We start from the raw sequence: 23,688 nt of genomic DNA, 5'->3' as shown, positions 1-23,688 counted from the left end.
AGGATGAACTGGGAAGGGGAATATACCAACATTTTGCCCTCAGTCCCACTGTGCAGTTTCTGACAGCTGTCCATTTCTGCACCACCAGTGGATTCCGACAGTTCGTAAGTGATGCACACAGCTTCAGCAAGGATGCTGCGTATAAACCTGTACGTGCAGTGATCAGATTACTATGCGCCATGTATGCAACTAGATATAATTTCCAGCAGGAGCAAATTCCTAGCATGACATTAAAATTGGTTTTCATGCATACCTGGTATGGTAGGTGGAGTGGATGGAACATTCATCCTTATTCATACTCCCATCTTCTTCAATCCCATCTGCACCTGTCAAGAAGGGTTCTTGGCAGTAGACCTAAAAGCCCAGGTGATGTGTAACCAACAAGGACTTTTTACAGACATTGTCGCCAAGTGGCCTGGGAGTTACACATGATGCTTATATGTGGTCCAACTTATGAATGTGTCAGATGGCAAAGGATGGTGAGTTTGCGGGTGTCAGGTTATTGGGAGACATCCCATCTTAACGAATACCTACTGGCTCCAGTGTTGAATCATCAAACAATGGCTGAGGAGAGATATAACACCATATACCAAAAAATGCACTGTAGTAGAGCACACTCTGGACATGAGGGAAAATGCAATTCCAGCACCTGCACAAATCCTCAAGGGGTCTAAGATGTTCTCCTGATTGCCACTGTGCTCTTATTGTTGTGTGTGCTATACTGCACAGCGTTGCAGTAGCTATTTCTTTATAACTTATTTTTGGTCACCTCCTAAACAAGTTTTCAATTTTCTTTTTTACAAGGTAGCCACGTCACGTTTTGAGCCCAATTATATAATTTCGACTAATAGGCCTAGGTTAATTTATTTTGCCCTTAATTTTGTGTGCTTTCCTTTGTTTTGAGTTATTTTTTAAAGTTTTTTTTACATTTGCATATGTCTTGTGTGACAATAATCTATATTTAGATATGTCACGACTCAAATAACTGGACTACTGGATTTTTAAACAGCATCAATTAAAATGTGCCTTCTCCATTAATCGTCAATATGGCAGAAGGAAGATGATGGATAGCGAATGAGGGTCTGAATAAGGATGGAAAACCTGTTGTGTGGAAGTACATCACAGTAAAAGGTAATGAAAATACAGTCCTGTCAGTAATGTAAAGCATAACTTAAAAAGTACAACAGCACTACTGCAATGCAACTATATCTTAAAAGAATGTATTCAGGTCTGACAGACTCACCCAGTAATACGAGGTTAGCCAGAGATATGTTCTATTTAGCTTCTCGGAGTAACCTTGCCTATGTTTGTAATCACTTTCACTTAAATTATTTTGCCTAATTTACTTTCTACGATTCAAAATAATCGTTGCTAAAACGAAGGTTAGCCCCGTGGCTTAGCTGCATCGCCTTACACAATGACCTATGTCAGGCCTGCATAATAACAGCATAGTTTTAATGATTTTTTGTTAAGGTGTTGTGTGTTTTATTAGGGCTTTTTCGTAACCAGTTCTCTTGTTTTTCTCCTTCTCGGGTCATTTCTGTTACATTTCTTACAAGCGCACCACACTGTCTATGAGTGTGTCAAACAGCAAAGGATTATGACATTTACATGTGCATATTTACCAGATGCTTTTGTCCAAACCCACGTACAAGCGAGGCCATTGTGACTGACTTTGAAGGCGCATGGAGAGCTCATGCAAAAGCAGCGGAGGTAAACTTCAGCCAGGCACACTCCGGTTTATCATTGTTATATTTATATATCATCATATATCGAACATAATGAATATACTAATTTCATTTAATCTTAATTAGTTGCGCTTGAAAAGTTCAAAAATGTCAATTTTGAACAACACACTGCGCATTCATTCTGTAAATCTGTAATATCACTTTTATTGTACTTTACACCAGAACCCTATTAGAACTTACATATAATCAGTCTTTTTTGCTTGTTGGTTTTCGCCTTTAGGCATTTTAGGTCCGAAATGGACCAATAATCTGACGCTTTCCATAAAATGACAGTGAGGTCCTACGTAGTCCTTACAATAATTTGAGCTCAAGAATCCCGTTAAATTCAATACCAGTGAAATATGTGGCATTTTCGGTTCCCTGTTTTTTAATTGAGCTATTTATTATATCCTTCTTAGCCAGTCAGTTTTAGGCAAACCAAACTGGTTAGCATAAGCAGATATAAAGCGCTATAACCCGACTGGGGGGCTGTGCGGACAACAGTCACGGGCACTTAACAAAACAAAGGGAGTGAAAAATGGAGCTACGTGGGGTAATGAACGGTGAGTCACGGACTGGAAATTTAAAGGACCTAAATGGTCTGGCCAAATAACATAACCATTCATTGATGAATTTTACTAATCTTAACCTCTAGCTAAATACAGAGCGATCTAATAAACCAAATCCCTTACGTCTAGAAAAAGTTTCCGTAATAGAATTAGTAACAATTAGAATGGTGCTATCAAGCTACAATCCGAGGTAGAAATTGTTTGCCTGTAGTACATGGAGCTGTTTAGGTGAGCGCGCACTTCCTATGATTGCTGTCCTTGGGAGATACCATCAACCTAACAGCTTCCCTTAGCAGTGTAATCAGGAGCGGGCAGTGTGACTTACGCCCTCAGAATAAGTAACTCAAGTGGTCTGTCGGTGACCAATAAAATGGCAATGACACTGTCTATAAAATCATACGTCTTTAGTTGATAGCTACAATAATTTTAACTCAAGTAGCTCTCTAAATTAATCATCCTTTACATTTCTGTTTAACGCAAAATATAAATGAATTATTGGCCTTCAGGAATCTAGATACAATTAAAGAGTTCAGTTAATGTGTAATTGCACTTCAGTGCCAGAATCTCTGTGATGGCACAGCGTGAAAGAGAAATGCTGTGGGCCAAGGATGTCACATGGACCCGGTCTGTTCACTACGCGTGCTCACCTTCTCTCCTCTTCAGGCTGCACATTGGGCAACAGGGGGTAGGCATCAATTTATTACTACAACAGGCAATATTGCACTGCCTATTCTCTGTAATATATATCTAGGAAATAGTCGGGAAATATCGTGTAAGACTACTTTTCAAAATAAACGTTTGGATGACTTCAGAGGTTTTTTAGAATCAACTTCAAATCAATAGGGTAATGAGGTGTATTGTACAATTATTCAGTATTGGTTTTTAATGGTGTGCTGGTGAATTGAGTGCGTAGGCTGTAGTATACATATATTGATAAAATCCTCTTATGTATAGATAACTTAACGATTACGTAAGTTCTCCACGAAACGAAACACAATTTTAAGAAATGTTGCAGATCATCGTAACACACCAGAATAAATAGTAATACCAGCATAAAATATGATGGTTAATACTTGCTCACCGTGAATCAATCGCATGAGCGGGATTTATCACTAAAACGGCAACTGTTTTCAGTATTACAAAACATTAATGTGAATTTAACAGTCAAATGCATCACTATAATACAATTATTACGGGTAGCGAAGTATTGCAATGTCTGATTTACATAATGTCGAGAAAACTCAGCTAAAAAAAGATTTCGCTTAAGTACATTCACCTGGAAGCGATCCAGGTGCGGCCTTCCTTACTGTATCGAACCCGGCAGTGTAAAGGAAACAGCTGGCGGCTGAATATGATATCTGAGATAGATTTTAGGTAAGTTATTAAGCGCACATTATTAACATTGCAATAGCAAGCCATGGATTCAAATTATTCATTCTGAATGTAAATATTGTAAATCACTTGACAAATAGCTATTGCGGTGAAATTATCATAAATTATACAGATCGATGGACATATATATGCTCTTTCGCAATAATAATAATAAATTGCAAGGTTTGACACATAAAAGTGCATGTCTACCCGGGTTTATCTTGTAGAGGAAGAAAGAAGAAAATTACTATTTAGCAATAAACCTACAATTTAGTGACATGAACTTGAACTTTGAAGACTATACCTGAGAATTTTGCGTATTTCAGGATAATTAACATGTTCATTATCTCCGGCTGTCATTAGTCAGCGTCTGCAGACTTGCGCTTTTCCTAACCCGCCCTTTCTTATTTCTTCAAACATTTTCAACTGTGAAAACGCGCACGATTAAAATAACAGTCAGAAAGGTCAGGGAAAAAAATAAGTTTGAAATCTGTACGTTTATATTTTTACTGTTTAATAATTTAATCGATAATAAATTATAAATAAACTGAATAGTATTCTGGATGGTGATCGATGAAACCCAACAGATTATGTCAGGGGCGTCTCCAGCTATTGAGAAAAATCATGGGCTAAGTCAAGTTTACCCGGGGCTTGACTTTTTTTTTGTTTTTTGAAGGAAGACCGGCATCGGGGGGTGAAATACTCGGGGCAAGCTTAAAGTACTCGGGGCTATAGCCGCAAGTGATCGAACCTAACGACGCCCATGGATTATAGGCTATCTAATTAAATTAATTACTAAGACAAAAAATTAATTATGACTGATTATTAATTGTATATGCGAAACGATACGTTGGGATCACGTCTTTATTTATGACCCGAGTAACATTACATATGTTACATAAAAGAGTAAATATGTTTACCGTTCAAAATTGTAAGATTTTGATAGATTCGTTTTTTTTAATTAAATTGATTGTATCAGCCTATTAAAGTAGCCTATGAACTAATAGACATTGTCAATTAACAGTCCACATGAAAATACATTTATGTATTCTGTACTGAAGTTTGTAATTCTTAATACCGGGATCATATTTAGTTTAATTGCTTCTTACATTTTGACTTAGATTTAAACATTTATGTCATTTAAAAAAAACATTGAGGATACATATATTCTTCATATCTTGAGAAGTGCGTTTTCTAAATACAACGAAAACGCTAAAGTGATAAGAAAGAGTACTCGGAATTTTGAATAGGACCCCAGGCCATGCAGCATGTAGTTTGATTTCAGCATTCTTGATAGCTATTAAAGAAACATAATTGTTTAATCTTCTGATTTTTTTTCTTATTGAACTTTACGAATTAATTCAAAATTTGTTCCGTTGTTGAAAATATTGCTAGCATAAATATATGTTTTTATGAAAGAATTTTATATAGATTTCACTTTTGGAAATTGGCAAGTATATCGATAATCGCGACTATAACGCGCCTATAGGCGTTTAGTATAACTTAATTTATTTAATGAAAATTTTATATAGCATTATCGTGAAACATGACGTGATAAATTAAAAGAACCCCACTACTTTCAAACGATTATACATTCATATATTTAATCCGGTAACATTTGGACTTAACATTTATGTCACTTTCTTTTCTGATAATTTCTATAAAACGACATATTACATATAATGACATGTAATAGGGATTATATCATCCAACCATCCGTGCGTCTTCCAACATCTTATAATGGTGAGATGCCCGGGGAAGCACGAGACCCATCCTCGGAAGAATGGGGTACACCCAGGAGGGGAAACGCACACAAATATTAAACATGTTAATGCCGTACATTTGCATTAATATATTGTATACTTCTATGATTCCATTTAAAAAATAACTTAATATGCTGATTTACGGACTGTTTCATGTAGATGTGTGGATAAAGGCAAAAACGTGACCAGGGGAGTTTCTATATCTATCGGAAAGATCAGGGGCTAAGTGAAGTTGACCAGGGGCTTGACTTTTTTTTTTTTCTTGAAGGAAGATTGGCATCGGGGCTAAAATACAAGGGGATATAGTCTTAAAATAATCCGGGCTATAGCCCAGACTGAACGGACCTAACGACGCCCATGTTTGTTTAATCTTCCAAATGCCATTCAAGACAGATACTAAACGCGGCGACCACTACTGCTCAACTAAATCCTCGTTTCTGCTGATTTTATGACTGAGCTGTTAGCTGAAAAAAAAAAAAGTTTGACATGCTTTTGTCTCCAGAAAATAGTGTTTCCATATATGAGCTTACTTGACAGCCAGCATTACGGGCGTTTCGAATATGTGTGATCACCACTGGAGTGTGCTGTTTCTACGTCAAGTGATAGATTTTTGTAAAGCAAAAACGTTTAGTGCACACGACGCTTGGTTTTGAAGTCATGGACATACACATTTAACTGGACCAATAGTTTTACATTGTCCTGTGTAACTGGAGTGTTTTAGGGTGGCGTCCTTCGCTCATCGAATATAGCAGAGTTGGATGAAAAACAATAAATTTCTGGTTGATATGTTCCAGATGCATTCTTCTCAAATTATTTCATTGACATTTTACAGTTAAATGAGCTCTACGATTTTTGTCTGTGTAAGATCACCAGATCATTTCCAGTACAATCCAGTAACTTAGGATGCCAGAAGAAAGTTAGATTTAAAGACGTTAGTGATGCAGCAAGTACTTCAAGGTGACATAGAATACGTGGTAAGTTTTAAATATGGAGCTCCGCAGTAATTCCTGGTCTTTTACTGGTCTAGCAACCTGGGACTGCTTGCGGAGGGCGTTCCAATAATAATAATAATAATAATAATAATAATAATAATAATAATAATAATAATAATTAGGTAAAGGTACAGAACCACTGTTTTAACTGTAAGATGCTGAATTTAGCATGTATTATGCTGCAGCATATTTTATTTTTTAAATCAATATATTAAGAAGACCAAAAATATTTCACGCGGTCATCTGAAATGTCCTTTCACCGATTTACTGCGCTTAATAAATAGTTAAGATCATACAACTACCTGTCAGCTTTTTAAAATACTTTTGCTCTTTTTTGCTAAATGAAGTAAGCTTTCTGTAGACGTTTTGCATCTGAGGACTTATCTAGTTTTTGTTTCTCAAATAATCTTAAAAATAATGACACAACAGAGACGTTCTGTAATTAAACAGAAAAATTAATAAATATATTAGTTGAAAGGCTGCTACTAAACGGTAGGGTTCAGTTTCTTGACCTCTCTCTCTCTCTCTCACACACACACACACACGCGCGCGCACGCACACACACCTAGGTTGAAATGGATTTTATTTTGTTATTGAAAAATAAAATATATAGATTAGTTTGAGCCTTTGCAAAATAAGCGAATCAAACATTGGGTCGTTCAAGTATATTAGGTCGTAAGTTTATTGTTGAAAATATGTATGTCCCTAGCACCTTTTTCCTTTTTTTTGCACTTAAATCCGAGCCTTTCTCCATCGGCCACGGAACATGCATTTGTGTTTATTTGCGTGGATTGTCAGTTGCCTCCGCACGCCTTACCTGCACAGCGCGCGGGTTGCTGAATTCGCCGAGATGTGTCTTCCAGAAGCAGTCGTCCGAAATTATCGCGCTTCTTTGAAACTACACGTCAGAAAATAACTTATGTATGACTTGTATTTATTTATTAAAGTTGATATATGTATATTCAACGTACAGAGTAAAATAAGTTTTGTCTGCATGCTACAATGTTATTAACAAGAGATAATTAATTTCATGTTGATATAATCCAGTGTTTAGGAAACGGTCTGAAAAATTCTTTAGAAAACGCACATTCTTATCTTGCTTTTTACATGCCATTTTTTATCAAGTGTAGCTATATGATATTCATGGCTGCAGACCTATTAGGTTAACTTTGCACTTCGCAAAGCTTAATGAATTATACAAAACGGAAAGGAAAGTGTTGCAATTTTATAAGGAACCACAAGTACATGAATTTTCGAACGATTTGGTTTTTTTTTCTTAAATAAGGCGTGAATCACGTCCGGTGCTGAAAACTAGGACATCCTGAATAAGTAATAAAGTGAGCATTGTTTTAATTTATACAATATATGCACTTGAATTTTATGCTTTACATTGTACATTGAATTTCGAAGCTATAGGAATTTGCTCAACGACTATATCCCTACTTGTCCCTATTATAGCCTACCCAAGCCTAAGCATCGCAATTGTAAATATACAGGCAAAACCATCTTCGGTGTTATGTACAACTATTTACTTTTTATGCCATAGAAAAGTACTTTTAAAGCTTCTCCACACATCAGTACTCATATTTTGCTGGAATGGCAATTGTACTTTTCAGCTATTTCCTTCAGTTTATAAGTAACGGCAAAACTATACTAAATTTAAACTATATAAACACAAAAATGTACGTGGATGAATGTCTTATCGTCTACTGCATTTTATTTCAAAGTCGTATCATAAACACGACTTAACATTGTTCTTTTAACGGCTAAAAAACTTAATTCTTTGCGTTTGAAGTATTGACACCATCGCTTGCACCTCCATTCTCAGGTAATAAAGTTTTATTTATTTCACAATTTCTGTTAGGCCTATATCTTAAAATGATACGTTAACATCACTTAAACAACACTCCCCGTAAAACCAGTGCGCATAGGTTACGTGAACCTACAGAATGCTACATCATCATTATCATATGTGGGAACTGAAGACTAAGTTGCATAGACCACTTGCCCCTACCCAGCAAAACAAAGCATTCTCGTCTTGTTCAATTTGCCTGCGGTCAACGCTTACTTTTGTCGCGGTTGCGAATTAATATTTTTTAATATTCTTCCGAGCGAAGGTAAGGTTAATTGAACTTAAACACCCATTCTGCGTGTGATCCGAAACGTTATTTTTCTCATTTAAATATGTTATTATATAGTACAGTTCAGAATCCAGACTTGCCTATCTGATCCTGTCGCGTGTATATCGAACCTTTCTTCAAAGATTAAAAGTCCAGATACAAAAGAAAGCAAAATATAATTTTTAAATCTCATTTCAATAAAAAAGATATCTTGAAAGTGTCACCCTCTCAACCTTCCGTTAATTTAGCCCATGAGGGTAGTCAACTGTTGATTTCTTTAACTATGTATTTGACTAGTATTATTTCGGCATTATTGGTTAACTAGGGATGGCGCGAGGGTAATTTTTACGATTTTATCGCCTTCCTTTTGAACAATTTCATCAGTTTCTATGGACAAACTCTCTTTTGGCTGTCCTGTCAAAGGTACATACTTATTCGATGCTTTTCTCCATTCAGTACTGCACACCAATGCTTGATTCCCGAATTCATCATTAGGCAATGAGAATATATAATGGTTTGGTTATATATTTGATGGTCTGGTTCTAAATAATATTGATTATTTAAATTTTGGACAATGTTGAAAGACAATTCTGCTGTGTCTTAATTTAATTTAAAAAGTATTTTTTACATATTCATTTACTTCCTCACACATGTATACCAATAACGGTATTACCCTAAACGACGTTATTGATTTTTTTTTTCAGGTGCTTAAAATTTTTTCAACTGGGTTTTTTGCATTTTACTTTTGTTTATCGTAGTAAGCAAAATAATGTTGAGAATTATCTGTAAAACAGCAAATTTACATATAACGGGAGATGTCTGGCGACTCTAAACTAGCCTATATCAAGGTTCGTGCTTAACAGCTTTTGGTTATTGTCAGTGTAAAGTAAAATTAAGGGAATGAGGACAGTCAAATGCGTAAATGGTAGGTTGTCTGTAATACCAGCATTCATATTCCGCCGCTGTTAGCAGAGTAGAACTTTTTTTGCTTAAAGTTAGCCTCATAAATTATTAAAAGGCCCTGACATCTGTCTATCAAGAGTGTGGTTTATTATTAACTAATTTCACCTGACGGTGCACTAGGTTTATTTACATAAGTCATCTAATAAAACAGTCGGATGAGCAAGAGAGAACCACTGCATTTTTATTCCTCGCTTATTACTCATTAACGCAGACCTCGGATTTATTATGGATGTTTGTGGACTTAAATGTCAGCATATACAATAATCAGATCCAAAAACGTCATGCTGTTACAGAAGTTGGCACGCTAACTGTAAGTATTTTAATTACCGATCAGGTTTTTGCTTTCCTGTTACTACAGCGTCGTTTTAACACTGGCGTACTTTCCGGGGTAACCGTATATAACAGAAGTTGTACGAAAATCGGAGCTTGAGAAAGTGCTTAGTCTGCTGAAAGTGCTTCTTTTTTTATCAGAACGGCCGCATATTCAATGATTTTACGAAAATAAATGGACACCATTTGCTAATTGTAACGAATAATTTGCTTTGAGGCTTCTCACTCTCTCTCTCCTTCTCTTCTCGCGCAGTCCTTTCATCCCCTCCCCTTTGTCTCCTCCTCTGCTCCGTTTCTCATGATCTGGCTGTCAGTCAGCGCTCCCGTTGGCGGGGAAGAGATTGAGAGTTAAATATTCATTCTTCTGTCCGAACATTAGAGCTGGATGAAGAATCTGAACCAGTTATTTGCTCTTCCGAAGAGTATTCAGTTAACAATTCGTCTTGTCTCTGAATTTTCACGCCTCCAGCAAATGTGATCTGTTCTCTTTTCACCGGCTTGTGAAGGTAGAAGTCCACAAGTCCAGGAGGAGGACAGAAGAACTGGAGGACATATCGCTTCCCGGTCACTTTAAAGGAAACACAACAAGAAAAATGAGTGTGAAAAGAAGCGAGCTCTACCCTTGTTAAATTGTGGCCTGAGGTGCACCGGCGTGAATTCCTATAAAATCCAGACGCACTACAGCCAGCGAATCCCGGAATACTGGCCGGCTCCTCTCTCTCTCTCTCTCTCTCTCTCTTCATCTTTCCTATTCACTCTTGCTACATCTGTCTTATCTTTCCCTCCTTTCTCGCACTCAATCATACACCCTCACACCCACGTCAGGCGCGCAGAGAAGTAGCTTTCAGCTCCAAGTCGAGCAGATTTCAGCCTGCCTGAAGCAAACAGAACTTCAGCCCTGGATTCAATACTTTTAATCAATGGACAGAGCCTGCTTCCCAACCAGTCGAGGCACAGACATACCATAAGCAGTAAGTGCAACTTTAATCGTCATTTCTTTTAACTTTCCTCACATGCATTTTATTGACAATGTGAATGTTTTCTTTCTGGTTCTGAAGTAGATATTACCAGTAATGTGTTCTTTGCTTTGTTACATTGTCTTTGTTATACCGCATGATCAGGAATCCAACTTTCAGATCATGCACCAGCTGCATCTATTAGTAAAAATCACGTATCGCACTCCTTGGGGGGGGGGTCACCATGGATAGAACGAATGTTAGCAATGACAAACAAAATGCAACCCCAACGACAACAACGATAATATTTATTCTCAATAAAAATACATGAATTTGATTTATAAGTGCTAATGTTAATGCAGTTTCACTACTGTCTACACGGAATACTTCCGTTTGCTTACTTCCTAGCTAGAGATAAGTTGTTGTTTCACAGAAAAACGGATTGAACGTTATTACCAAGCAATATCTTACACAGAAAACTTTGCTTATCTTGAAAACTAGTGGGTTTCATTTTTGATATTTATTTAAATTGTTGTCACACAGCCCATGTTAACTTTATCGCTGACTTGCATCTATACTAAAAATACAATTAAGACCGCCTTATACAGTAAAGTTTCGTGCTTGCCAGGCAGTTCTTGACAGATCGGAAGCATTAACTGAGATCTCAGATCTTCCGTGGTTAATTCCTGGGGGCATGTGATGTTTCACAGAAATACTGGGTCTTCGTTTAACAGACAAAACCGTGTGTGTTCATGTGTATCTCCACGTCTATTCGAACGAAGAGAAAAACAAGAAGAGGTGAATTATTCTTTTTTACAATGCGAAATCCTACATATGTCTTTGGTGCGTCTTTAGCTGTACGGGATCTAAGTTTTCTTGTTTCCTTGTTTCCTTTGGGTATTAGATGAGAAATTGCATTTGTTTTGTGTTGTACACAGACATTGAGACTTTTTTCCCCGGAAAACCTCACCGGGCAACACGTGTGTACCATAATCACAATAAAATATAAAAGACATCGAGTTTTGTCACTAACCCGGATCGTTTGCACAATTGCCGTCGTACCTTCATCTGTTAACAGTAAACGTCTTTATTTTTAAGGATAACTTCTGGTTAAATTGCTGTTGTTATACGGTTCATATACTCTTCATTATTAATGAAGTTAATAATTACTAGTACCATTATGCTGTAGAAGAAACTGTTATAATCGCTTTTAAAATAGATTTATTTGTAATGATTACCTTAGAAACAATTGTAGTTAATCAGCTGCATTTCATTGTATTTATTTACTATAAAATATTATATATTTATTAAGTTTTACCATTGCAGCCGAGTTAGTTACACAGTGTTCAGTTAGAACAAATAATTTTTCTCCATTTGCATGATCTTTTAGTGTTTAAGCTTAAGCTTCTTTTAGCTTAGTGTTTAAGATATAATTTTACAAGTTTATGTTATGAAGTGCAGTATTATTGCTCTATTATTTACAAAAAGGTGTAAACCGAGACGTTCTTGTGACCCGAGGCGTTTTCTGGGGAAGATTTCGAGTTCATTATTACAGACACCGTGCAGGGCCGCATGCTGGTTTCAACCAGTCCGAGAATGAGTGAAATTTTTATTTTGCGAGCTCTAAAAGCAGATTTTTTTCGACTTATGTTTAACGCATCATGGTTCGCTTCACTTACTGATGCTGTCATAAGTACAACAAAACGGGAATTGTACTTATGACACATTTTTATAAGCATGTCTTTGTGGTAACATGTTTAATACTCAAGCGTATCTTTCGAGGTTAATATCAACAGTTTAAAATAGATATATTAATGGTATCGTTTTTTCCTTTTTATACATTTATTGTATTTCTTAAGGTCTGAATTTATTGTAAGCGAATTTTCCATTTTAACGTATCATACCACAGCATTCAGTTAAACTGCATCTTACAAATGATCAAAATATTCGCGTTGGCGTTCTGCAAAATCCGTTAAGAACAGACTACCATAATATTTCGGGCTTCATGAGTTTGTGAGTATATAAAAGAGTAAGTGCAAAACAAAAAATGATGGTAACCTTTAAGACTTGCGATGATCAAATAATATTTGCAATTTAAAAAAATCAAAATTAAAATATATTCTTAATTGTTTAACTTGTTGTTAACCATTAATAGTTTTTAAAAATGTATGAACCTTTTGTAAAATATATTAATGTGTGCTTTAAATCTATTTTCCTGATGAAATTAGCTTTCTTCATGAGTGTATTGCTTACCGAATACAGGACGAAACGGATCATGGACAGATAGGTCAACAACGTGCAGTCACAATGCAGGGAAAACAAAAATATGTGGGCCTATTGCGGTCAATACTAAGAAATGCATTTGATTAAAAACAATACAGCTGTAATAAGTCTCGTAAATAATGTGTTTTTAACAAGTGGATACAGTTTTTTCTTTGTTCTTTGTCAGAATTATACAAGTTCTAAATATCATAACTGCATGAATAAATATTGTCCGTTTTCACTTTGTTTTATTAACATTAATTTCCACATATTCTGTTCTGGCAGAAATGTGAAATATCTGTTTATATTAGTTAAAGCCCATAGAAAAATGTAATTTAACATGCAAAAACATGCTCTCCTGTATGATATTGTCTTAAATAACAGCTTAGAAGTAGAAATCAGTTTTAGTTTCATACAGTGCAGTTTAATTTCAGGACTTATACTTGCAAGCCTGTAAATGTCATTTAAATGATTCTACAGTCTTCTTTAGAACCTGTTGTTTGTTTGTTTCACAGAATGTCAACAGTATTCGTTTAACAATATGATCAAAGCGTACTTGATTTGAAACAAACATCACTCTGCTGCTGTCCGAGAACCTGTGCTGCCAAGTCAAATGTAAAACAAATTTGTTTCAGCTTGAGAAGCAAAATTTTATATTTATGCCAGTTCTTTGTTGCTCTGCACTTTATTTCAGTGTTGGCCTTGGTTCCATATTCCTTTTTTCACAGGATTTTTGCAGATTTAAGTTTATAACTCACAGATGGTTAACAAGAAAGATTAAACTAGAATGAAGAAATAAAAGATCACTTTTATTTTCCGGTGTCCAGCGTTTTGCGCTGTATTTGAATTAAATCCCTGTGCATGCAGGGAAAGTTAAGAGCAATTGACCCAGGGTTAACCAGAAAGTTGCAAATGTTTCTACATCACTGTCTTCAATTATCTTAGAGCCAGATAATCTCTAGTAGTTAGACCAAGCTGTGGAAGGGGAAAATGCTGAGGAAATTCTCAAAGCCACTTACTGGGCTGTGTGGGTTGTGTACAGTCCGTTCTGTCCGCACAATTAAAAAGTCCCTCTAAAGTGTGCATGACACTCTGTCACAGAAAATGTCCAGAGAATGTCTTTTGGAAGAGTTTAAGCAGAATTATTAGTAATAAGATTTATGTATGATCCTTATAAATAACCCCTCTTTTTTACACATGCTTTTCTTTATTGCTTCCTGTAGATCTTTTTGTATTATGCATTATGTACCTTTGCCGTTCCGCTACACTTTTCAAGAGGGATCAGCAATATGAGCTCCCCTGAACACCCCCCTCCCCACACACCCACCTCCCCAAACACCCCCCTGCTTGCCGTATTTCCTCACACCCGCAGTATCCGTTTCCTCCTGGTCCCCTGTGTGATTTGACCTATCTCACCACAGATATCAGGGGTGTGTCAGGGCTATTAAACAGCAGATGAGATAGAACACGACAGGGCACTGTTTAGAGCACAGGGAAGCAGCGCCTCAGTATTTGGATCGTTTCAGGAAATCTTGTCTGATCTATTTCTGGTGATTATTTACCATTAAAGTTGAGGAACAATCCTAATGGTTTCATTCTCTTTTTGGTGTGGCCAGTGTTCTACTTACTCAGTATTCCATTGGATCTGCGTATTACACTCTTTTACAAATGATTTTGATTAAAAGCACTGCAGCACAGGAACTGAATCAGGGTCACTTAGTCACCTCAGCATTGTGTTATAGCTGCATATTAGCAAACTGCTTGGAGGGACTGTGCCGCAGTCTGTGTGACCAGCCCAGTAAGCAGAGGCTCGCTGCACTTGGGCTGCAGGGCCTTGTGTGTCTTGTGGCAGGTTTGCCCTAAGCAGTTTGGATTCTCATCCCAGGATGATGTGTCTGTTACCAGCCATCACAGGGCGCCCGCTGCTTTCCCGGGGGCCCTGTGCCAGGGCATCGCCCACTATACGCCATTCGTCATTCGCACCTTTGGGCAGGATAAGCAACAAGAAACTAAGAAGGACACAATACCACACGCTTTCTCTGTTATATTCATTATAAATTAACATATAATTGTTATGTGATGTTGAATGTGAATATAATAAAGACTGTCAAAGATCGGTTCAAAATAAGTTAAAAATTAATCACTAAAGGTCAAAATATGTAATATATACATAATGTAGAAAAACTTTATGAAGCTATGTAAAATAGTATCATTTATTCTGGTAGTGTTTAATCTCCTTGCAGATAATCTAACATTTATCTAAAATAAAGGTTTTTGTAATAATAACATGAATCAGTTTTTTACATGCATTTTAATTGCTTTGCCATCGGCTGTCCTAATTTGCTAGATGGAATGTTATACAAAATCTAAATTCGCAAATATGATATAATATATAGCGTATGTATGCTCATAACCTAAATCCATGACTCAAATAAATACGGAAGACCTGAATAAACATCATATTAGAAAGAAAGAGTCTTACTGTGCAATGTCTGTGTTCTGCTAAATGTGTATTTCAGGGGAACCTTCAAAGTTAATTCAGATCAACACTGTGGCTGTCAACAAATTCAGAGCTGTGTGAACAGCAAAACAGGTGAAAGTTTGCACCAAATATAATTTTAGAAAATTAAACACTAAACCATAGAGCTGTTATAATAATCCCTCTTCAACTTTAAGGTTCTGTAACTAATTATGGGTTTGCCAACTGTGGCAACAGTAAAATGAACTGGAATCCAAAAGCCATGCTAATTGTTCTGTGCTGAAGTGTCCAAAATAAGCGTGGAGCGCAACTCCACTGCACGGCCTTGGAGAACAAGGGCGACCTTGCATTTAGGTGCGGCTTTGATGAGATACTGGCCCGTAAAAGTGAGGAGCGGATTGCTAAGTTATTTAAAATGGTAATAATTGGAGAGACAAGATAGGGGAGACAACAGCCGAGTATTTTGTTTGCTTTTGCTTTGGTTTCTAGGATGAAGTCACTTTGATCTATAGTACTCAAAGCTAGACTATTGCTATTTGCAGTGTAATTAGAACAAGTTTTGCAATTACAAGGAGGTGTTTGGTTTGTGCCTAGAGGTGATCTCCTCATTACCCCTGACTTGGGGTAGAGGCGATATTTTGTGAACTTGCAATATTGATAATTGCAACAGTGTCACTGTCAATAAGAATTAACAAATGCCACTCTGACCTTCTGCTTGTTTTACTTTGTTTTTTAATCTTTATTGTTATATTTTAGTAAAAAAAAAAATTCTGCAGATGTAGATGTTATTTGTAGGTGATAAATGGCAGCCTTAAATGAGGCCTTTATAGGCAGAAAATAAAATCTTTTTGCATATGCAACATAAATGTATATTTATGCTTTAACAGCAAAGAATCCCATCGAGAGCTGAGCTGCTTTCATCTTGAAGGCTTTAGCTCGGCTGCTCCCAGCACAGGGCACTTCTTTTTTGTGCTCCTTGCTTCGCTGCGTTTAGACTGTGCCACACAGGATCTGGCCCTTGGTGTGTGGACGCCAAAGCCGCTGTTGCCGCACCGTGCATAGTGACTCTCTGCAATTTGCTCGGGTTTCTGTGGCACTGGCAATCACTGAGTTTGACTCCCTTGTGTGAGGCTTTGCGTTCACCCTGTCCTGTGGGTCGGTGTGTGGTCCCTGTGAGTGTCAGAGGAGTGAGCCTGTGTCTTGTGCCAGCAGTGGTTTCCGTGGTTGTGTGTGAACTTGTGCGTGTGAGTGTGTGCGTGCGTGTGTGTGGAGAGACACACCGAGTGGACAGAACATAATAAAGAATAATAAAGACCCACTGTGAACTATTTATCTTTTATGATCAGATTTTAATGATTATAAAAGAGCCGAACATGTTCGGCAGAACATCTGTTGTCCCATCTTCACTCCACAAAAGTCACCCAATTATCGACAGCCCCTAACACACCAATATCCATCTCTCACTTTCCTGAACTAAAATAAAAATTAATTTAGTCCCATGCACATGTACGTATGTGCATATAAAGTTTCTTTCTTGCACAGATATGAAGGCACAGTAAAAGCGTGTGTGCAGACAGAGCTGCAGATCTTGTAAAAATGATGATAATTACATATAATTGATTCCATTTGGTGGTATAGTTATGACGTATGATAGAGAGCATGGTTTTTGCCAAGGGTCATATTCATTAGTAGACATTAGCGTGAGTCTGTTGCATGTTTGCGATAACCTAATACGCCTTGATAAGAAACCACCAACATTACAGCTGTGCTATTTAATGTTTCAAATTCTAACGAGGGTTAATTGCTTAATTAATGACTTAATTGCTTAAGTCAATTAAGCAACTGCGTAAAAATAGAAAAGCCATAGCTGACCTCTGTGAATCAGATCTTAGAGATCTGGCAACTGCGGTTCATTGCACCGTCACAGATCCATGTCATCATAATGCCACATGTTTTTAATTTGCATTTGTTGCCGTGCTGAAATGACCACATTTACCTGCATACAGGGTTCTTCATTCCCTCTTATGCTTTACATCATGTCTTTGTTACCCTTGATGCATCTGTCCTCCGTCTCATATCACTCTTCTGTTTTTCACTCTCCACCTTTCTTTCTGCAGTCTCTCTCCCATCTGCCTCTCTGCCTGTGCACGCCTGTAAGTGCGTTCTGATCAGTCGTGTGTTGTCAGCAGCCCTCGGCGTCCTGTATGTAGCACAGTTGACTCAGACCAAGGCCTCACTGCCAGTAACACAAAAAGCAGGCACAGTAAGTCACATCACAGCTCATCACCGCAGTGATTATGACCAAGACGTTTTTAAGTATCATTCCTTTTAACAAATGATAAATAATTTGATTGCAATAGTTGTGGCACAATACTTGCAGTTGGTCCTTCATAGTGCTCACGTGCTTATCTGGTAATTAATAACAATAACAACAAATTTATGGTACAGTATTTATTTATTTATGGTTTATTTGACATGGACAGTGCACCTTAATAAACATAAAATGTAAATGTGCCAAAATTAGCCAAAATATAAGTGACAAGCAGTTTGAACCAATATTGCATCTAAAGGAATCCCACTGTAATTTTGTAAATTTTATTAAAGAATGTATGTATCCTAAAGAAATGTATGTATTGTTATAGTTGCAGGAATGGATTTTGAGCTGATTTTCAATCAAGAGGCTATTTCAATAATTTGAAATAGTTTAATGTCCAGTATTAATATACATTACTGCAGTGAAAAAAAAACAAATGGTGCTGCAAGGTCTTGTGTGTCAATATTTAACCTCAGCTTCTCCCTTAAAATAGCTGGAGTATTATTCATGAAAATGAGGAGAATGTAGTAAAGTGAATTTACATAAAGAAAGCGAGAGAAGAATGAACAGATTGTTGCCTCGTAACAAGATTCAGTTACTCTGTAGTCAGGAGTCATCACAGTCAACTCTTAAGTGATTCCATTGTGGTTGCACCTTCAGTTAAAGGTTTCAGTAATTATTATAATAGCACCTGAGAGTGATGCTGTGAGCTGATGCCTCAGAATCCACTTTAGATTCATCATGAAGAATGTGATTCGACAGCATCAGTCATGTAAACAAATGCACAGTCTATAAAAATATATGGAAATCTTACAGCATCGGAAAGTTTGTAAACATATGTAAAAGCACTAAAATATGCATTTATGCAATTGAAATGTGATCAAATTATCAGGAAAAGATTATATGCAACCCCGATCTCAATTCTCCAAATGCTGCGTAGAAGACCGAGGTAAAAAAAAGTGCCCTATTTGACAGGGGCAGTACCCCCGAGGGTGCAGTAATTCTAAGGCGATATTCGCATATTTTCTTCATGGTTCTGTATAATCTCAAAGTTCATCTTGTCTGTAAAATGTTTTACGTATTTTTCGATGAACAGTGAGATGCAGGAGTGGCATTGATTGAGATCAGCATTATTGGAATTCTAGATCTGTTCAAGTTATGACATGTGTAATTGGAGATCAGAGGGGAACAAGCCAAGCGAAGGCGCGCTGCCCTGCGGAGGACAGAGCCCCGGATGGGAGAAGAGGCTCCCAGCACTAAGCTGGAAGCGGCACCCTGTCTTTTGATTCGTTTTTATGTACCAGATTGTTTAACTGCTAACTGGATAACGTTTTCCCCGGCTGCATTCTCTGCAAGTCTGTGTTAGCACTGTAATGCTGAAAGTTTGCCTTGCACTGTACTTTCTACAGGGCACAGCTAGATTCAGGCCTGCCGCCTTCCTTGCTTCCACACATCCATTTGTTACTGTTAATTACTATTCCACAGTTGGATTTTGGCTCTGGGTGCAAAAGATATAACTGACAGGTACAAAGAAGGAATGATACAAGAAAAAATAAATCGAGGAAGACAGGTGATGCTAGACAAAGGCAGTATCAGGTAGTGATGGAGAGGTTAAGAAAAGAGGAACTGAAGCTTGTTTCTTGTGAACGAGAGGGAGCTGTAAGCTGCGAGTAAGGGGCCTGCTCTGGGACTCACTGCTTTCTATTAATGGCTGTATTACAGTAGTGGGAGGGGGCAGAGGGAGCACCCAGTCGGCTAATCCGTCGCCTGCCATTCCCTAATGCCGTGCAAAACTGTTTATTAGAAGCAGACGCATTTGTCTCTCATGAGCGGGTGGGGGAGCAGGCGCTGCTACTCAGAGTTGTTAAGATTTATTAGCATTAAATATATTTGCACGCTACGCTGTGCTCCGAGTCACCATTAAGTTCGGGTTCAACTGGAATGATGTGCAGGAAGCACAAGAGAATGTCCTACGCAGCTGAGTGGGCCACACACCCAAAGTGGTTTCTTGACTATTGAGCAATCCCACCATTAACCTGCGGGGGCAGCACTGCGCATATCATACTAATGATTCGGCTGCAAATACCTATCAAATGCATGGATATTCAGACCATTTCTACAGGCTCTATTCCCGTTTATTCCTATTTAGATTTAGATTTTAGCATTACACTGTTTCAGTCACCCATGTTCCCATTGAAGACAATCAGGAACCTCCTGAGCGCAAGGACCTTTCCTCCAAAAGACTCACTCCATCGCCCCTCATTTGTGGCCTTCAGTTGCCCATGGGATCCCCCCATTCCAGTAAAGTGTACAAAGTGGTAAAGTTCTAAAGGATGTGGCTCAGCACAGTCAAGGGAGGGATTTGTAGCAGAGCGAGCGTTCTGTTTATGCTGGAAAGGCGTATTTAATGCCAGCTATTAATTTTGTATATATATCATTGTGATCATGTGCCCCTATTGCACAAGAATGGTCTGCTAGCTTAGTACTGTGCTTTCAGTTTAACTGTATCTGAGTGACAGCTTGAATTCTCTTTTGCGTCTGTGTCAGTATCCCTAGATCCGTCATTAATGTTTGTTGCCATCAGTTAAATCTGCAGCTTGATGCCTCTTTAAATTCTTCATTTCCAAGAATTTGACATAATGGTTTCTTTTTCTTGTGCTGCTAATGTGTTAATTAATATCAGCAAGGCTGAAAGCACTGTGCTTTTATTTGGATTGTTTATAGCTGCTGCGTTTGTCTCCTTTATGTTGGAAATAAAAGCCAGAATAAAGCAAATACCCTTAGTGTTTGCTGGGTACTTGTGGCTGAGAAGCTTCATCTGGAAGTGTACCCCTTTGGTCCTTGACCCAGCACACTTGAGTCACTTGTTCCACTCCCCTTCTCGTCCACCTTTGGAGAAATGTGGCTCCTCTTTCTTATTCTTACTGGTATAAGTTAAGTTTTGAGTGCTTTTGTTTTTTCCACATGCCCTTTCTTTTTGTGTGGGATCTATCCTGTGAGCTGTTCATGCTTTTTCCCAAAGAATGTTAGGTGGGATGAGGTGCCACTAGGTGACCTTTTCCCCTTGGAGTGCTGTGCGCAGCTTCAGATGTTGTGCCTGCAGTTGGAAGGTCATTGGTTCGAATCCCTGGGTGGGCCCGATGACTTCACTGTTTAGCCCCTGAGCAGCACTTTTAACCTTTATTTGATCCAGGGATTGGTTGACCCTGTTTTCTCAAAAAAAACGATGTTTCTTTGGACAAAAGCATGTGTTAGACAAATGCAGCTTACTGATCATGCTGTGTCACAGATACTGCCTGCGGGAGATATTTGGCTGAAAAGCATAAACCCTTTGATTAAGTTTTTTTCTACCTATGCACATACTCTACGACATCTCATCCTATTCACTTGAGTGTATGATTGAGGAGTGACTGAGCTGGAAGGGGGTGGGGGTGGGGGGTTGCACCTTCTGTCTGAAGCCCCCCCCTTTCCGCTCCCCTCCCAGCCCCCGACCTGTTTACATTCCCTGTTCATGCTGGCGTAGATATATGATTTCCAGCTAAGGCGTTCTGTTTGTTGATTAGCGAGATAAGTGACCGCCTGCTCTGGGTCAGCCCGGCTCCTCAGCACAATCGCTTTTGATTTCTACGCTGTGCCACTGTGTTTGGAGTGTGTGTTGTGTCTTCATCATATCTGGGAGTTTGGATTGTGTAAAGAAAAAAATGTAGGTTCTATGGACTGACTGGCAGCAGCTGTATTGAGGAGACCTCATGGAAGGGCTCCTGTGTCCCTGCACATTGTGCTTAAGTCCTTGTTGTCACCCTTCTGTGTCCTGTGTTCTTTCAATTGCTTCAATAACAGATTCATGAAACCGAAACCATACATTCACAAACATCTCCCAGAATTCATTTGACCTGTATGTTTGTTATTGTACTGCAGTTCACTTTGCCTTCACGAGAATCCCATAATCTTCATCTCCCACTACTTTTGCATCCCTGTCACAGGTGCATACCCTCTGCTGGGAGCTCCCCCTGGTGGTTGGAGGGGGATGGAGCGGGGTAGCGAGAGCCCCCGGCTACGGGAGAGTCCTGAGAGGCGCGGTGGTAGCCCAGACCTCAGCGGGCCCCCACCTGGCAAGATGGGTCGACTGGAGCTCAACGGAAGTCCCCCAGGGCCACGGAGTCGCCACAATGGAGCCGCGCTAAAGTCCTTGGGAGGTATAATCCCACATATTTATGGTGAAAGTCAGAACAAGACAGAAGAAAATATAAAAAAAAAACATCAGTTTTTTTATAGTGTGCCTCAGTTCAATGCATTAAAGTATAACTGAGGTACTGCTATATTTTACAATACAGCAAATAATAGTACACTTTCATAAATACAGTGGTACCTCAGAACTCGAATTTAATCCATTCAGAACTCCGGATCAAATCCTAAAAAGTTCGAGTTGTGATCGAATTTCCCCATAAGAGATAATGGAAAACCAATTAATTGGTTCCCGGCCCCAAAAAAATACACCTAAATATGTTTATGAACAGGATAAAACAAGAAGAGCATATACTGTACTAAACACATCTAAGCACATTTATCAAAACAGTAATTTGTAAAGTAAGAAAATAAACGTATCCAAACAATGTGTCCTGCCCCGATCGTCCGCTCCTTCCGTGTGCCACGCCCCCTCGTTAACCCCGTGCGGAATCCCCGTGTGATCAGCTGTTTCTGGTTGTTGTCATTAGTCCTCTGTATTTCGTCCGCGTTTCAGTTTGTTTCCCCAGTCCGGTCATTCTATTGTCCGTCTGCGGTTTCCCTGCCTTACCTGTAATTAAACCCCGTATTCCCCGATACCCTGACGTCTGCGCCTTTGTCCCCGTTCCGTCGCCGCTTGTCACGACAATATTATTATAATTAAATGTATTAATGGTTTTATTATTAATATTAAAATAATGAATAAGAAATCTTTATTTTAAAATGTATTTTATTATATAATAACAATTACTGTTACTGTCTATCTGTCATGACTTGCTCGTACGATCCTCGTGTGTGCCACGCCCCCTCATTACCTACGTGTGCTATCCCGATTGTGTGCACCTGTTTCCTGTGAATCCTGGCTTTTCTTGTGTATTTAGTCCGCGTCTGTGTCAGTATCCCTAGATCCGTCATTAATGTTTGTTGCCATCAGTCCTGTGTCGCCTAATAAACCCCGTTTGCCCGTCTTACCGGCTTGACTCGCCTGCTTCCCCACTCACCCGCCAGAAGATACAACACTATCATTGTCTGAATGTATTTTTACTGTCTAAATATATGTATTCAGTTAGTGTAAACATGCAGGATGCTATCACAGCGGAGACTGAAGTTTTACCCTTTATTTCCCCTGAGAGACGTGCCGCGTGACTAATTTCTCGGTGTGTACAAGTTATCTTAGGTCGGCGTTCACGGTTTGACTTCTGATATTCAGATCGAGTTCTAGGTAACATTTTTTTCGAACTGGTTGTTTCGACTTTTAAGAAATTCGAGTTCTAATGAGTTCGAGAACTGAGGTACCACTGTACTACAAATAATGTGTACTATCCATTATGTATGTTGGTATTTTATTTTGCATGCTGTTGGTCATGTGTTAGACATGGGACTAAGGGAAAGGTTGATGTGACCAATTGGCCAGTTATTTGGCCACATATCTACACATCATCAGATGATCAATCACTGATTGTCTCCATGCCTGCCATCAATCGCTGTATAGATACAGCAATGGCACAGTGCAGTGAATGAACTCTCAGAAAGATAAACCATCGCTGCTTTTCTTAGCATAGTCTAAAAACTTAACAAACTGAAGAATTTATTAGCTCTGTTTCATCATGGGGTTACC

The 23,688-nt window shown here is 38.3% G+C and overlaps 1 protein-coding gene across 2 annotated transcripts in view; it reads left to right on the top strand.

Moving 5' to 3' along the window:
- Window positions 1–10,157: 10,157 nt before the first annotated feature.
- The window catches only part of satb2 (SATB homeobox 2), a 51,850-nt gene continuing 38,319 nt past the window's right edge, over window positions 10,158–23,688 (top strand). For both annotated transcript variants that reach the window (XM_023805640.2, XM_023805639.2), the window contains exons 1-2: window positions 10,158–10,806; window positions 21,830–22,042. In XM_023805640.2, the coding sequence (XP_023661408.1) occupies window positions 21,874–22,042 (169 nt within the window). In that variant the 5' untranslated portion in view covers window positions 10,158–10,806; window positions 21,830–21,873. The remainder of the gene's footprint in view (window positions 10,807–21,829; window positions 22,043–23,688) is intronic.

This window comes from Paramormyrops kingsleyae, chromosome 1 (genome assembly GCF_048594095.1).
Source record: "Paramormyrops kingsleyae isolate MSU_618 chromosome 1, PKINGS_0.4, whole genome shotgun sequence".
Lineage (NCBI taxonomy): Eukaryota > Metazoa > Chordata > Actinopteri > Osteoglossiformes > Mormyridae > Paramormyrops > Paramormyrops kingsleyae.
Note: the sequence above shows the minus strand (reverse complement) of the source record. Positions and strands in the feature narration are given on the sequence as shown.